The sequence below is a fragment of the Schistocerca americana genome, chromosome 1 (assembly GCF_021461395.2).
Source record: "Schistocerca americana isolate TAMUIC-IGC-003095 chromosome 1, iqSchAmer2.1, whole genome shotgun sequence".
In the NCBI taxonomy this organism is placed as follows: Eukaryota; Metazoa; Arthropoda; class Insecta; order Orthoptera; family Acrididae; genus Schistocerca; species Schistocerca americana.
Genome location: NC_060119.1, coordinates 1,135,364,745 through 1,135,382,366, shown reverse-complemented (window position 1 = coordinate 1,135,382,366; position 17,622 = coordinate 1,135,364,745). Strand labels below are relative to the sequence as shown.

Here is a 17,622-nt window from a genome sequence, read left to right as displayed (position 1 = left end):
TAATTCACAGAAGCGGAACTCTGTGCAAAATTCTCTTCTAAGTGGTTTGCAATGGTGTCGGATTCAGTACAGACTGCTCCATTCAGTGAAAGCGCAGGGACACTGATGGGGGTCCGATAGCCAGAGTCGCCTAATCTTGGCCCAAACCTGCGATGGAGAGGTACGGAGGCCAATGGTGGAGACATGCCTTTCCCAGCACTCCTGTTTGTGTCGACGAATGATGCGGCGGGCCAGTGCACGGAGCCGTTTAAAGGCGATGTGTTCTAATGAGGCATGACGCTTGTGATGCTGGAGCGCCCACCTGCGATCTTTAATCACCTCAGCGATCTCAGGTGACCACCAAGGCACAGTCCTCCACCGAGGGGACCCAGAAGAACAGGGAATGGCAGATTCTGCGGCACTAACGATGCCGGTGGTGCCTGAGTGAACCACCGCATCAATGGCGTCTTTGGAAAGAGGTGCAATAGTGGCAATGGAGGAGAACTAGTCGCAGTCAGCCTTATTCATAGCCCATCTGCAGGGGCGCCCAGAAGAGTGACGCTGTGGCAATGACAGAAAGATCGGAAAGTAGTCAATATCGCACAAGTCGTCGTGCACACTCCATTGGATAGACGTTAAGAGGCTAGGGCTGCAGATCGAAAGGTCGATGGCCGAGTATGTGCCATGCGCCACACTGAAATGTGTGAAGGCACCATCATTTAAAAGGGAAAGGTCGAGTTGGGCCAATTCATGCTCAATGGCGCTGCCTCGGCCTGTTGCCACTGATCCTCCCCACCGGTTCCTATAATAACCCCGGTAGTCAGAGAGGGCGGGGGTTCGCATCGCCGGAAACCAAGTTTCTTGAAGAGCGATGCAGAAGAAAGGGTGAAGGCTGAGAAGGTGTCGGAGCTCAGCAAGGTGGTGGAAAAAACTGCTGCAGTTCCACTGGAGGATGACATTATGCACGGCCAAGAAAGGCATGAAGGGACCAGGGAGGCAGATTACGCCTCCTCGTCACCTGCTGCCACCGATTGAGTCCCTTTGCAAGTGCTATCCATTGCGTCTGAGGGACCAGCGAGATCCAGGTCCTCAGTGGACACCAGTATCTCCACCTCATCTTCAGACACAGAGCTTGAAGGTTACGGTGGGGTGGGTGCCATCTCCAGTTCCTTGGTCTGTCTTCTCCTTGGATTTCTCATGCTGCTCCTTGGGTTTCACTGGCTGGTAGGGCTTCACCGATTCAGTCTCCAGGACGGAGGAGGATCGCGAAGCCCTACAACCAGCTGCTTGTGGGCACTTATGCCACTGTCGGGTGTCATCCTTTCTGCTCGTGGAAATCTGGGAAGGGAGGGACCCAAGGGAACCCTTGGGAGTGAGAGGAGCCGAAGAAGTTGGATGCTTCTCCGGCTTAGAAGCGGGGACAGACGTCCCTGATGGGTGCGGGGTGCTGCTGCCGAGGTAGGTGGCACAGGAGCAACAGGGGGGATAGTATGGTTCAGCGATCGAACTGGAAGTCGCGGAACAGATGGGGCTGACACAGTTGTCGTTGCAGTGGCTTATGAGGAAGTCATCCGCACAGGACGTAGTCATTCATATTTCCTCTTAGCCTCAGTATAGGTCAGTCGGTCCAGGGTCTTTTATTCCATGATTTTGTGCTCTTTCTGTAAGATCCTGCAGTCTGGTGAGCAAGATGAATAATGCTCTCTGCAGTTGACAAACATGGGAGGCGGGGCACATGGAGTATTGGGATGTGATGGGCGTCCGCAATCTTGACATGTGAGGCTGGAAGTACAGTGGGAAGACATATGGCCAAACTTCCAGCACTTAAAGCACCGCATCGGCAGAGGGATATAAGGCTTGAAAATCATAGCGGTAGACCATCACACTGACCTTCTCTGGTAATGTATCACCCTCAAAGGCCAAGATGAAGGCACCGGTAGCAACCTGATTATCCTTTGGACCCCGATGAACGCAGCAGACGAAATAAACACCTCGATGCTATAAATTGGCACGTAGCTCGTCATCAGACTGCAAAAGTAGGTCCCTATGGAAAATAATACCCTGGACCATATTTAAACTCTTATGTGGTGTGATGGTAACGTTAACATCCCCCAACTTGTCACAAGCAAGTAACCTCCGTGACTAGGCACAGGATGCTGTTTCTATCAAAACTGACCCAGTGCGCATTTTGGACAAGGCCTCCACCTCCCCAAACCTGTCCTCTAAATGCTCTATGAAGAACTGAGGCTTTGTTGACATTAATGACTCCTCATCAGCTCTCATACAAACTAGGAACCGGGGCGAAAAAGTGTCACTGCCATCCCGAGCCTTACGCTCCTCCCACGGTGTGGCCAGGGAGGGGAACATTTTGGGATCATATTTCTGAGCGTTAAATTGAGCCCGAGAACACTTAGAGACTGCTGGCGGCTGGCCACCAGTGAGAGATGATGTACCACACTTCATTGCGGGTCATCCGCCCTGATGCCACCCACTCCGACCAAGGGCCCTCCCCATGGGCGCCACCCAGCCTCAGGATGGGCCACCTGGCAGGATGGCCATTGCCGGGAGTCCCAATACCCCAGGAAGATAGGCATCTACTCCTTGGCATACATGGGAGTTAACGGCGCAGGCATCAGCAGAGCGTTCCCTGTGTTGTCAGGGGACTACAAACAACAGGGTACATGGCGGCCCCACCACAACGGGCTGGCTACGGTGCTGGATATTAGGTGCAAAGATGTACAAGGTCATCGTCTCTGCAAAAAGCAACACTGCACAGTGCATAGTGGCGATCGCACCCAGGAACGTATCGTCTCCCAAGAGATGGAAAACGAGCGGAACAGCATTGCGACGACGAGAAAGCCGGCTAAAGTTCTCAATGCACGACGGATACAATGCACCATGTAAGGCGCCCTTCCCCAATTGGCTCGCTCTTCGGAAGAATTTGGAAAGATGGAAGTCAAACCTGAGAGGGGACCATCATATAAGGCCGAAGCTTTTGAGGAGGAGGAGGAGGAGGATATTAGTGTTTAACGTCCCATCGACAACGAGGTCATTAGAGACGGAGCGCAAGTTCGGGTGAGGGAAGGATGGGGAAGGAAATCGGCCGTGCCCTTTCAAAGGAACCATCCCGGCATTTGCCTGAAGCGATTTAGGGAAATCACGGAAAACCTAAATCAGGATGGCCGGAGACGGGATTGAACCGTCGTCCTCCCGAATGCGAGTCCAGTATGCTAACCACTGCGCCACCTCGCTCGGTGAAACTTTTGAGACTCCTTTTAGTCGCCTCTTATGACAGGTAGGAATAGCGTGGGCCTATTCTTACCCCCGAACCCGCAGGGGGATATCCCCTTCCTGTTCCCACTCCAGCACTACACAGCCTTCTATTACACCAACATATCCACAGTCTTTCTCCTTCTCTCTTTTTCGGCTCTCCCCCCCCCCAACACCCCCTCGCTCCATATAAACTCCAGACTCCAGATTGCATCTAGCTGCTCTCATCTAGCCGCTCTCTCCTCCCCCCACCACTTCCCTACCAGCATTACCCTACAAAGCCCTCCCCCTCCCCGCCCCAGCCTCCTCCTTAACCCCCCATCGTCCAAACTGCTTTTTCCATCATGTACTGTTGCTCGCAGTCTGGCATTGGCAGCCAGAGACAATGGTCATGTGTGTGGTGGTGAGTTTCATTTGCACTTGTGTGTGTGTGTGTGTGTGTGTGTGGGTGTGTGTGTGTTGTCTAATTGAGAAGAATGTCTTCTGGCCAAAAGCTTACTTGTTTAAAGTGCCTATCTGTAACCCTGCATCTCCGCTATACGGTGAGTAGCAATCTATCGTTTCCCTAATACTGTCATTATTCCATCCTGGATTTTCCATTATATGGAGTGATCATGTCATATGACACTTTGATACTTTCTCATGCTTTGATAGTTTCTCAAGGCATCTTCAAGGCAGCTAACCTTTGTTGGTAAGTTTCATGTTTCGAAATAAAAGTCACAAGATGTTTGGACCAGAGATCATGATGCGTTCTTCATACAACCTTTTTGACAACTCAATCACACAGGTGGAGTGCACCAAAGTACATCCCAACATTTTGAAGTACTGAAATGGAGTACAATTTTATGCAGATAAAGCTGGTTCCGTCCACACAGCTCTCAAACAGCAAAGAAAAGCATGCCTTCAATGGCGAATGAACAAATGAACCTGTATTATGACTTAATGCAACAAACATGAACCCTCATAAGATTCATTTTCTTGTCTATATAAATTTGGCAATTTCCAGGTACTCAGTACACACAACTGAGGCAGTTTAGAGTATTGCCCTGTTTGTAATGCACCTCATCAGATCAGAAATTCAACTGGAAACTTCTCAACCTCAAAAATCATGCCTTCAAACAATTTGTTGTACTGAAGAATTCAATCTGGTTTGCCATTGTTCATGTTACTGTGCACACGATTAGCTTAGCATACTTTCACAGATTTATAGGATGATAATCTGATGTGTAACAACATGGCAGCATTGACCTTGAAACTATTTACTGTTAACAGTTCCACAGATATTTGTATGTGTCAAGAACAGTGTCGTGAGTTTTCAGTTTTTCCCAAATATGAGTATTTGTTAGATGTATTTCATTCTGTCATTTTCATGCCCTTAAATGTGACTCCCCATCCCCATACTTCCAGATGTCAGTCTCTAACTGCTCGAAGAAAAACCTACTGTTTGCAGCACACATGTAAGTCAATTTACCTTTACCGGATAATGGAATGTAGTCGAATTAAGTCGGGTGATGCTGAGGGAATTAGATTAGGAAATGAGACACTTAAAGTAGTAAAGGAGTTTTGCTATTTGGGGAGCAAAATAACTGATGTTGGTCAAAGTAGAGAGGATATAAAATGTAGACTGGCAACGGGAAGGAAAGCGTTTCTGAAGAAGAGAAATTTGTTAACATCGAGTATAGATTTCAGTGTCAGGAAGTCGTTTCTGAAAGTATTTGTATGGAGTGTAGCCATGTATGGAAGTGAAACATGAACGATAAATAGTTTAGACAAGAACAGAATAGAAGCTTTCGAAATGTGGTGCTACAAAAGAATGCTCAAGATTAGATGGGTAGATCACGTAACTAATGAGGAGGTATTGAATAGGATTGGGGAGAAGAGAAGTTTGTGGCACAACTTGACTAGAAGAAGGGATCGGTTGGTAGGACATGTCCTGAGGCATCAAGAGATCACAAATTTAGCACTGGAGGTCAGCGTGGAGGGTAAAAATTGTAGAGGGAGACCAAGAGATGAATACACTAAGCAGATTCAGAAGGATGTAGGTTGCAGTAGGTACTGAGAGATGAAGGAGCTTGCACAGGATGGATTAGCATGGAGAGCTGCGTCAAACCAGTCTCAGGAGTGAAGACCACAACAACAACAACAACAACAACAACATCATAACTTATGCTAGAAGTCTTACCTTTTTGCATCCATGATTCTGGCATGGAGTCCCAATAGGCACACCTGCGGATGACTCGACTTCTTCATCATTTACAGTCACTACTTTCGAACAAACCTGCCGTTCTAAAGCTGGTGATACTTGTGGTGCCATTAAGACCTATTGGAAAAAAAGTTTTCAACTGTGAGTGCCAGTATGTAGCAGAATATAATTTGATAAAATTGGAAGATATAAAAACAACAATCATTTGCAGTAAGGTTTTTTTTTTTTTTTTTTTTTTTTTTTTTTTTTTTTTTTTTAATCATATGCAATGGTCTGACGAAAGACAGCCACTCAAGCATAGAAGAGTTACTAACTAGCAGCTAAGCATCATCATCATCATCATCATCATCATCAGGAACAACAGCTGGTTGGGTCTGTTTACCACATAAACCTTTCCATTTTCCATCATCCACCATCACTCTGTTTCTTTTCTCCCTTCTCTTCAAAATATTCTTCTCCTCTCCTTTTAGCCAACTGTCTTCTTGGTTTCTGATATTGATGGTCGTCTAATTATTTACGAGATCTGCTTATAATCAGAATTCATACAACAGGAACTTCAGCAATCATTCAATAAAGACAATGCAGAGGAGAGATTTCTGTGTTGCAAGCACATTCTTAAAACATCGTTAAATAATGTGGGCAGTGCTTTGCAGCATTCATTTTCAGTAGGAGGTAAGACTTTTTATGGAAAACTGCAGATTTTCAAACTCAAGTTTCTATTTTTGCTCTTAGTTAGGACCTACAATTCAATGCAGGAATATTTTAGAAATATTTAATAGTGTTATTTGTTCATACATCAATATTTAAGCCCAGCTCGAACATAGCCCAAGGATGGGACAATGTAGTTGACTGAGATGATGTAGTTGTGCTTGTGTATGCTTTTTTAATAAAAACTTAAGTAACAAAATTAGTAACCTCTGAAGGAGGACACTATCCAAAAACTCAGCAACATTTTCAACCTTGTTTGTGTATCCCTCAGGCAATTAATAAATCAACTATATTGATGGCAGTTACATTCATTCCCTCCACTATTAATACTTTAGGCTTACTTTATTGCATCACAGAAATTGTATAACACTGAAATTAATTGAAAAGTGGTAAAAATCTGTCTACATATGCAGGATTCAAATGTGTAACCCAACCATTCTGATTTGAATTTTCTGTTGTTTTTCCATACTATTCCAAGTGAATAGCAGTCATCTTCCACATTCTTCCCTACTATGTAGCTCAGCAGAACGTTCTTTTTAAGCTGAACGATTACTGTTATCGTTGTTGTGATCAACACTACTCTCATTTCCACATGCTTATGATTTTTCCTTTGAAAGTGTGCTGGATTTGTAATAGTAACAACAAATTCCACTAACAGGCATCACTGACACATCATTCATTTGACATCCACTGCTGGATAGATGTCTCCCCTCAACTTTTCCATGCATTAAGTTCTTCAGCAATACACATTTAATATGCAATCTGCACTGTCTATTGAACATAAGTATCTAAATAATTTATTTACATTCTACCAGAACTTGCTACTATATTAATACCAAGGTAAGTTCCTGTTTTTTCTTTTTTTTCTTCAATTGCTCATTATTTTTAAATGGTTTCCTTATAATATTTTATTTTCCATTTTCATACTTGAAGTGGACAACACTTGTTTCTTGAAGACTGTAAGAATAAACTGTCCTAAGTCTTATCCAAGATAGTGTTTCACAGTGTATACGAAACTATGAAAGACCATGGGGAAGAAATAGCCCCCAGCTTATCTAAGCGTTCATCATGCAATAACGAGTGTGATAAGGGTCAGTCAGATATTTTGAGTGGAACTCAGTCTGGTCCTTTGTCACAATTACATCACAGCAGCACCAAATCTAATCTACGCTTACGAATTTCAACAACGTGCCACCATTAAAAAGAGAGAGATGGAAGGGCTTACAATACAGTTTTATGGGCAGCAATTAGTCACTGTCATCCTATACAAGAGAAATAAAAGTATTTCCATACAACAAGTTTTGCAATTGTTTCAGTGCAAATAAGATACTGTATACGAAAACTGAGAAACCAATAAAAAAAATTTAAAAAATTTTTAAAAAAAGAACCAGCAGCGTCTTACCAAAGGTGTGTCAAAAGAAGGTCTTTCAAGGACAGGTGGTGCGACTGCTTTTGGAGCATTGTATACCACTACTTCATCAGCTTTGCTTTTGTCTACAATTGGCTTTTCAGGTTCAGGAGGTTTTACATTGTTATGGAAAGATCTTGTGCAGCCCTGTAACAGACAGTTCAGTATAAACACACAAATTTTGCAATAACTGCTACAGCACAAGGGTACAAGCTAAATAAATAGTTGTAGAAAAATAAAAATAAGACAAACGGAGTAGCATTTGAGGTGGAAGGGGAACGCACAGCTACCAACCACTAGAACAGGAGCAACAGAAGAAAGACCACGTAGTGATTTTTTTAAAAAGAGGATGATTATTACAAACATCATATTGCAGATATTTCAGAGATTTGAGATTTATCCACTAGCAGGAAGCGTGATGAATGAAATAGGGAAAAATAATGCATAAATTTGTAGGAAGATGTTGGATCAGGAGACACGCAAGAAAGAAGTCAGAAATAATATCCTACTTCTGATATTCGAAACATAGTTCAGTAGCAACACTGAGAGTTGAATCTCAGCAAATGAGCTAGTGTTATTGCTGGTTCCTTTACTGATAAAATCTGTAAATCTTAGACCTATAATCCTTTTTTCCCCTCTTTTATTTGATAGGGCATTTTTAAAAATAAAAACAAAAACAACATTCCACAGTTTTTAATTTGCAAGCATCTGTCTCGTTTCTCCCCGCCCCTAAAAATAATCTGCTTAGTGGCTGGTAAATTGACTCATTTCTCTTGTCCCAAATATTGTCACCATTCACATAAAGTAAAAGTTTCACTTGGGGAGAAAAATCAACTATGTAATTCTCAAAGCATCCCAGCATCTGCCTTGAGCCATTTAGGAAACCATACAAAACCCGAAATTGCATGACAGGACACAAATTCAAACAGCTTGCCTCCTGAATGCGAGTCCAATCTTTTACCACAGTGCCATTTCACTCAGCCCCGACTACTTTTCACCTGACTGTGAATTACAGGTCTTTCAAAAATAACGTTAATAAATCCCTGAACACTGATACAGAAAACACAGACATTTAAATTTAGCACACCAGTGCAATTTTTTAATATTCCTGTCACACTTTGGGTTGAAAATAACACAACAACAATGAGATTAATTCTATGGCATTACAATTTCTCCTCATTCTTTTTCTTCATCTTCTGCTGTAGCAGCTTTTCCCATTATGACACAACGTTGTCTTACAACCTGAATGCTCCGCCAGCTGACAGATCTTTCACCTACAAACCGTGCCACAATGACCCTATTCCAGATATGCAGCAGGATCTACAGTCTCTTCTCAAATCTTTAGGCCCACCCAGAACCTCTTCCAGAGTCCCTCTCTCTCCTTAGTCCACCACTCCCCACACTCCTACTTTTTACATGCTTCCTTCAGTCCATAAATCTAACCAACCAGGATGCCCCATTGTGGCTAGTTACTGTGTTCCTGTTGAAGGAATCTCTGCTCTCGTACACCAACACCTTCGGCCTATTACCTGCAACTTACCCTCGTATATAAAAGATACCACCCATTTCCTCCACCGACTCTCCACAGTTCCTGTTCCTTTACCACATGTGCCCTGCTCGTAACTATTGATCCCACCTTCCTTTACACAAACATCCCTAATGCCCATGGCCATGTTGCAATTGAACACTACCTTTCCCAGTGCCCGAAGGATTCCAAACCAACAACCTCCTTCCTAGTCCCCCCGACCAACTATATTCTCACCCTCAATTACTTCTCCTGGGAAGGCATTACCTACCAACAAATCCAGGGCAGGGTTGTGGGCACCCGCATGGTGCCATCCTATTCATGGGCATTCTAGAGGAACCCTTCCTAAGGCCCCCCCCCCCCCCCCAGAATCCCAGACCTCTCTTCATTGATGACATCTTCATGATCTGGACTGAGGGTGAGGACACCCTTTCTACATTCTTGCACAACCTCAACGCTTTCTTACCCATTGCTTCACCTGGTCCTCTACAACCCAACAAGCCACATTCCTCAACGTTGACCTCCACCTCAAAGATGGTTACACCAGTACCACCAACCAATCACCAGCAATACCTCGACTTCAACAGGCGCCATTCATTCCATACTGCCTAACCACCTGTGGCCATCGCATCTGTAGTCACAAACAGTCCCTCTTGAAATACACTAAGAGTCTTACTGAGGCCTTCACAGATCGTAATCACCCACCCAACCTTCTAAAAAAAAAAAGATCTCCTGTGCCTATCTCCCCAGTCACCCATCACCTCACAAAGTCCCACCCTTCAGCCATAGAGCAGCATTCCCCACTTGGCTCAGTACCACCCATTACTGGGGCAACTGCATCACATTCTCCACCAGGATTTCGACTACTACTCGTCATGTACTGAAATGAGGACTGTCCTACTCACTGTGCTTCCCATCCCTCCCACACTGGTATTCTATCACCCACCACACGTACACAATATCCTTGCCCATCGCTACAAAACCCTTGCTCCCAAACACTTGCCTCATATCCCGACAACAGACCTAGACACAAGACCTGTCCCATACATCCTCCCACCTTATCTACTCCAGTCCGGTCACAAACATCACCTACTCCATCAAAGGCAGTGCTACCTGTGAAACCAGTCACATGAATTACAAGCTAAGCTGCAACCACTGTGCTGCAGTCTATGTAGACATGACAATCAACAAGCTGTTTGTCCACATGAATGACCACCGACAAATTGTGGCCAAGAAACAACTGGACCACCCTGTTGCTGAGCACACTGCCCAAAAAGACCTTCATTTCAATTACTGCTTCAAAGCCTGTGCCAGCGGGAGCCTTCCCATCAACACCAGCTTTTCTGAATTGCGCAGGTGGGATCTCTCCCTGCATTATATCCTACGTTCCCGTAACGCTCCTCACTTCAACCTTGTTAGTCACTGTCTTTAACCACTTAGCCCCTTCCCTGTTCCTATTCCAGCACTACACAGTCTTCAATTCCACCAATGCACCCAGTCTTTTTACTTCTCTCCTTTTTCCGCTAGTCTCCCCCTCCCTGCCACCCCCCCCCCCCCCCCAATATCTCCCCCGGCATCCGTCTAAAGCCCGATTGCACCCAGCTGCCGTACCCTCTCTCCACGTCGTCCCTGCACACTCCCAGTAGCAGCACTTCACTGCCACCCACCCGTAGCCTGCTATCCCTCCCCCTCCCCACCCCAGCCTCCTCCTTACCACCATCCAATTGCCTTTCACAACATCTGCTGCTGCTCGCAGTCCGGCTTCAGCTGCCAGAGATTGTGGTCATGTGTGTATGAGTTGCATTTGCATTGGTGTTTGTATGTGCATCTGTGTGTGTGATTTGTCTATTATAATGAAGGCCTGTTTGGTCAAAAGCTTCATTTGACAGTCTTTTTGTCATACCTATCTGCGATTCAGTGCCTCTGCTATAAGGTTAGCAGCAACTACACTTTTCATGATATTGTCATTATCCCATCATGGATTTTCCATTGCCTGACAGCAATTTTGGTAGACAGCATCCAATTCTAACAAATTAACATCTTTCACGTTCCGGTAAATAGAAAAACTGAGTAGTTTTCCATTCATCATGCAGTCTCTGTTAACATCTTTCTGTATTTTAATATTCTGTTTATTGAGTGCAAGGAGTAAATACAGTCATTTAATAATATCTGAAAGCAGGACATACATACAACCATTTCGGTTGCATATACATCCTGTAATTAAATAGCATACGGTTGCTGGATGACAGCCAATCAAATGTTTAAAATATCTGAAAGTTTAATAATGTGATAACCATTTGTTGTTGACATGGTGCATATGTTTCACAGGGTACACACAAGGTTGATAAAATTACTGACTGTGCAACAACTGACATTTCAGTAGACAAAACGTAACAATTGTTTATGAAACAAAACACTGCCTTCCACTGTAAATGCTTTCTTAAAATAAAAATTAAGCTGTCATCAATACGAAGATTAGACTGAACAGCTCAGTGCTTCACTAGGCACTGTCCTCTTACAACTGCTTATGTTGTAGCCTCCCTCCTCTGTCTGAACTGACTGAGCCAGCGAGTTGTGGGGGGGGGGGGGGGGGGGGGGGCAGGAACTTAAGTTCATGGATTCTGAACAAAGAATAATATGGAAGGAAAATACACTGTTACTTTCTGATTTACCTCTGTTCATGCCACGTGGCAAAACAGCGTCATGTTATGGATCAAAGCCAACATCTGGTATTCGTAGGTTCAACTGACCTTTTGACTCTTCAGAGGTGATTCCTCACATCCATTAATTGCTAAAAATCCAGTGTTATCTTTGGCTGTGGGGACTTTCTACAGTTTATTTACTGAGTTCTGTACTTTTGACTCCAAGACTTATTTTAGTCACTTAATATGGTATAGCAATTTATTAATCCAGCAATCATTTTTTTGATGCAGTATTAGTTGGAGGCAAATTCAATCTGCCAAGCACAAACCGATTCACTGCAGATGCTACAGACATGTCAGTATAGAGACAGGGACTAGTGACCATGATATCATAGCAATGAAGTTAATAAATCAATTATGAGAATATTTCCGATCAGACAGACCATGAATTGACATCATTTAGTTCCACCAGGATGGGCATAAGATGATTATTGGCAGAGTTTCAACTGATAGTAAATCTGGAGAAGTATGAGCAGAGTTCATGGGTTAAAGATGTAAAAGTCCCACCTCGTTTTAACAATGAAATTCAAAAAATGCTGAGGAAGCAAAAGCTGTTGCACTCTCGTTTAAAAAGAGAACATGCAAATGACATTAGGCAAAAGTTAATAGAAATTCGTGTCTCTTTAAAACGATGGGCATGTGAAGCTTACAACAGCTGCCACTGTCATATCTTAGCAAAAGACCTTGCCAAGAATCTGAGAAAATTCTGGTTCTTCATAAAATTGCTGATCTAAGGCTTCTATCCAGTCATTCGTTGACCTGTCTGGTACGGCAGTAGAAGATGGCTAAAGTAAAGCCGAAGTTTTAAATTTCACATTTAAGAAATATTTCCTGCAGGAGAATCGTACAACCGTACCATCATTTGACCACTGCATTGACTCCCATGTGGAGGAGACAGTAGTAAGCATCCCTGGCATGACACTGAAAGAGTTTAAAGTGGATAAGATGTCAGGTCCTGATGGAATCCCAATTCAGTTTTACAAAGAGTACTCCACAGCGTCGGCCCCTTGCTTAGCTCACATTTATGTCAAACCTTTCACTTAGTGCAAGAGTCCACACAACTGGAAAAACGTGCAAGTGACTCCCATATACAAGAAGGATAAAAGAATGGACCCACAAAATTACAGACTAACATCCTTAGCATCAATTTGCTGCAGAATCCTTTCATGTAGTCTCAGTTCAAATACAATAAATTTCCTTGACACAGAAAATCTTCCGTCCACAAATCAGTAGTTTTAGAAAGCATCGCCCGTGTGAAACTCAGCTTGCCTTTTTCTCATGTGCTATCCCAAAAACTATGGATGAATGGCAACAGGCAGATTATATATTCCTACATTTCCCACAGCATTTGACATGGTGCCACACTGCTGACTGTTAACATAGGTACAAGCATATGGAATAGTTTCCCAGATATGTGAGTAGCTAGAAGACGTCTTACATAATAGAATCCTGTATGTTGTCCTTGATGGCAAGTCTTCATCAGAGACAAGGGTATCGTCAGGAGTGTCCCAGGGAAGTGTGATAGGATTGTTGTTATCTTCTATATGCAGAAATAATTTGGTGGACAGGATGGGCAGCAATCTGCAATTGTTTGCTGATGATGCTGTAATGTATGGGGAGGTGCCAGCATTGAGTAACTGTCGCAGCAGACAAGATCACTTGGATAAAATTTCTAGTTGTTGTGACGAATGACAGCTATCCCCAAATGAAGAAAAATGTAAGTTAATGCACATGAGTTGGAAAAACAAACCCACAATGTTCGAATACAGCATTAGTAGTGCACTGCTTGACAGTGATATTGATTACATGTCTAGGCACAATGTTGCAAAGCACTGTGAAATGGAATGGGCATGTAAGGATTGTAGCATGGAAAGTGAGTTGTTGACTTTGGTTCATTGGCAGAATTTTGAGAAAAAGTGGTTCATCAGTAAAGGAGACCACATATAGGATGCTAGTGTGACCTATTCTTGAGTACTGCTCGAGTGGTTTGGATCTGCAACATGTCACTTCCGAGACGGGCTGCAATATTCATTACCGGTAGGTTCGAATGACACACAAATATTACAGAGATGCTTTCGGAACTCAAATGGGAATCCATGGAGGGAAGGCAATGTTCTTTTCAAGGAGCACTATAGGGAAGGCAATGTTCTTTTCAAGGAGCACTATTGAGAAAATTCGGAGAATCGGCTTTTGAGGCTGGCTGTAGAACGATTATCTTGCTGGCAACATACATCATTCTGCATGAGGGCCATGAAGATAAGACTACAGAGAATAGGGCTCATACGGAAGCATATAGATAGTCATTTTTGCCACACTTAACCTGCGAGTGAAACAGGAAAGGAAATGACTAGAAGTGGTACAGGATATTCTCCATCATGTACCACAACATGGCATGAGGAGTATGTATGTAGATGTGGATGCAGACATGATCTCAAGATTGTAGATCTTTTGAAATGATAGATCTTAGTCATCACATTCGAACTCGGTTCACGGTAATGGCCTGGTAGACGGAGACGCCGTTTTTCTTGAGGGTCCATTTGGTGCCTCTTCAATATGATCAATATGAAAGCTTCAGTGGTTGCCCTTGCTGTTCAACTGACCACTGCAGAAGGGACACTGTTATCTCTTTAGTGAGGTTGACAGAATAGGAGCACTTTTTCCAGTGTAGCAACGATACTGTGCCATCCTAAAGTTTTAAAACCCAGGAGATGTCTGCTATGGAAACCCACTCTGAAGCAGCTACTGGTTGCAATCAGCTGTACAGTTTACCAGAAGACTGGCACATGCAAATCAGCAGCCATTCTAGTATGTATATGTTCTGGACATATCACCAGAGGTGTTCAGTAAATGAGCTCATAGAATCTGATTGTATTTTCCAATTCTACACACCAGGATTGTGATTGCAGCTATGATACATGCTCGTTTACATATCTGCAGGTGACGGTAAGTGACACATGTGTTCTTGTTTCCTTGTCTATGACCACATAGGCTGGGTCGTGGGTAAAGCAGATGGTACACTACAGTTTATTGGTAGAATACTGGTGAAGTGCAATCAGTCTACAAAGAACATTGTTTAAAAATCACTCGTGCAACCCATTCTAGGATATAGCTCAATGTGTGGGACCCGTACCAAATAGGTCTAATGGGGGATATTGAAAGTATACAGAAAAGGACAGTATGAATGGTCACATGTTTGTTTGGTTGGTTGGTTGGTTGAGGGATTAGACCAAACAGCGAGGTCATCAGTCTCATCGGATTAGGGAAGGAAGTCGGCCGTGGCCTTTCAAAGGAACCATCCCGGCATTTGCCTGGAGCGATTTAGCAAAATCACGGAAAACCTAAATCAGGATGGCCGGACGCGGGATTAAACCATTGTCCTCCCGAATGCGAGTCCAGTGTGCTAGCCACTGCGCTGTTTGTTTGGCCTGTGGGAGTATGTTACTTTGATGCTGAAGGATCTGAAATTGCAGACTATCGGAGAGAGATGTAAACGATGACTCTAACCCTATGTATCACTCACACAGGGTACAGAGGACAAGATCAAAATAATTACAACATGCATAGACACATTCAATCAATCATTCTTCCTGCACTCCATACATGAGAAGAAACCCTAATAACTGGTTCAATGGGATGTACTCTTTGCCATGCACTTTGTGGCGGTTTGCAGAGTATGGATGTAGATGTAGAAATTAGATATAGAAACCTCTCTCATGCCTCATTGATTGTGTGTATATCTCATCTTGATTGGTTTCCTCTAACTACTACATTTATTTTTCTCAAAAGGCTGGATGAACTCATCCTATTATTTACTTCTGTAATTCATATATTAATTTTCTGTGTATTGGTTGATAGGGCCATTTGCAGTCCAAAATTGTGGATACTTGGCTATTCTCATATTGGGAAGATTTTTTTTTTTTTTTTTTTTTTAATCCTGTAGCAAGAAACCAATTCACAGTATTTTACTAAACGATCTTCAATTTCGCTGCAACTGAAACACCTTTTCTCATTTGTGATCTGATACTAATGTTCGCGGTTACAGGATACTTTTGAGTTTGGATCCAATTCAGCTGAGAAATAACAGGAAGAGATAGCCGAGCTGCAAGCACATTTTGAATCAGTTGTACTCCACCTTTTCTCTTAAATGATCTCGACATGAAAAGTGACAAATCCCTCCAAGGTGTCACAACCTATATCTTCCCACACATTTACCACTACTGAACAGGCACTACACAATAAGTAGTCGAAATCCTGGCCGAAGACACAGTTAAGCTGTTCCAATGTGGGGTGACAATGGACTATGATGGGATGGCCCCGGATGATGCTGTAGTATACAGAGAAGTTGCTGCATTAGAAAATTGTAGCGAAATACAGGAAGATCTGCAGCGGATAGGCACTTGGTGCAGGGAGTGGCAACTGACCCTTAACATAGACAAATGTAATATATTGCGAATACATAGAAAGAAGGATCCTTTATTGTATGATTATATGATAGCGGAACAAACACTGGTAGCAGTTACTTCTGTAAAATATCTGGGAGTATGCGTACGGAACGATTTGAAGTGGAATGATCATATAAAACTAATTGTTGGTAAGGCGGGTACCAGGTTGAGATTCATTGGGAGAGTGCTTAGAAAATGTAGTCCATCAACAAAGGAGGTGGCTTACAAAACACTCGTTCGACCTATACTTGAGTATTGCTCATCAGTGTGGGATCCGTACCAGGTCGGGTTGACGGAGGAGATAGAGAAGATCCAAAGAAGAGCGGCGCGTTTCGTCACCGGGTTATTTGGTAACCGTGATAGCGTTACGGAGATGTTTAATAAACTCAAGTGGCAGACTCTGCAAGAGAGGCGCTCTGCATCGCGGTGTAGCTTGCTCGCCAGGTTTCGAGAGGGTGCGTTTCTGGATGAGGTATCGAATATATTGCTTCCCCCTACTTATACTTCCCGAGGAGATCACGAATGTAAAATTAGAGAGATTAGAGCGCGCACGGAGGCTTTCAGACAGTCGTTCTTCCCGCGAACCATACGCGACTGGAACAGGAAAGGGAGGTACTGACAGTGGCACGTAAAGTGCCCTCCGCCACACACCGTTGGGTGGCTTGCGGAGTATCAATGTAGATGTAGATGTAGATATTCACATTTGAGATGTAATAAATGTATGCGGAGACCTCAACTGATCTTCAGCACAATGGACACAGGATTGCTCGTCAATACAAGTGTATCATCCTCAGACAGTCAGTCTGTATGGGAGGGACTGTGAATTTGGAAGGGATAGCAACTACCATAATGCAGGCATTGTTGATAGATAGTGGGCTTGATATCAATGGAGATTCACACAGAGGATGAGAGAGTTGGAGGTAAACGTTTAGAATGACGAGCTGTGGAGGGGCACACAAAATGAATAGGAGGGAAGACTTTGAGGCTGTGATAGAATCAGGGTCGAATGTTTTTAGCCCAGGATTCGGATCAAGTAGATGTCATCAATGAACCTGAGCAGGCAGTGGGTTAGAGATTTTGGGTGGCCAGAAAGGTTTTGGGCCATACCACCAAAAGTGAAAACCTGATTATTGAACATAAATTTGTTGTAGGAGAATTAAAAGCTGTATAGACCTACACTGCATAAAATACACATCTGTACACTGTAATGACTTTGTAACTGTCACCCCTCCTAAATATCTGCTAATACGACAACACGCACTGGAACAATAGTTTCAAAAGACAAGTTTTCTGTGGTATGTTGTGATTACATTTCTGTATTTGTGTTTTTATAAATTATTTAGTACTTTTATTACTAATTTGCAAAATTTAATTGTTGTTCTGTA

At 43.3% G+C, this 17,622-nt stretch overlaps 1 protein-coding gene across 1 annotated transcript in view; it reads right to left on the bottom strand.

Annotated features, from left to right (window-relative positions):
• The window catches only part of LOC124619206 (cysteine and histidine-rich domain-containing protein morgana), a 60,973-nt gene that overhangs the window by 33,901 nt on the left and 9,450 nt on the right, over positions 1-17,622 (bottom strand). Inside the window, exons 3-4 of the mRNA XM_047145428.1 lie at positions 7,563-7,715; positions 5,432-5,569 (exon numbers count right to left, since the gene is read on the bottom strand). Coding sequence (XP_047001384.1) covers positions 5,432-5,569; positions 7,563-7,715 — 291 coding nt within the window. The remainder of the gene's footprint in view (positions 1-5,431; positions 5,570-7,562; positions 7,716-17,622) is intronic.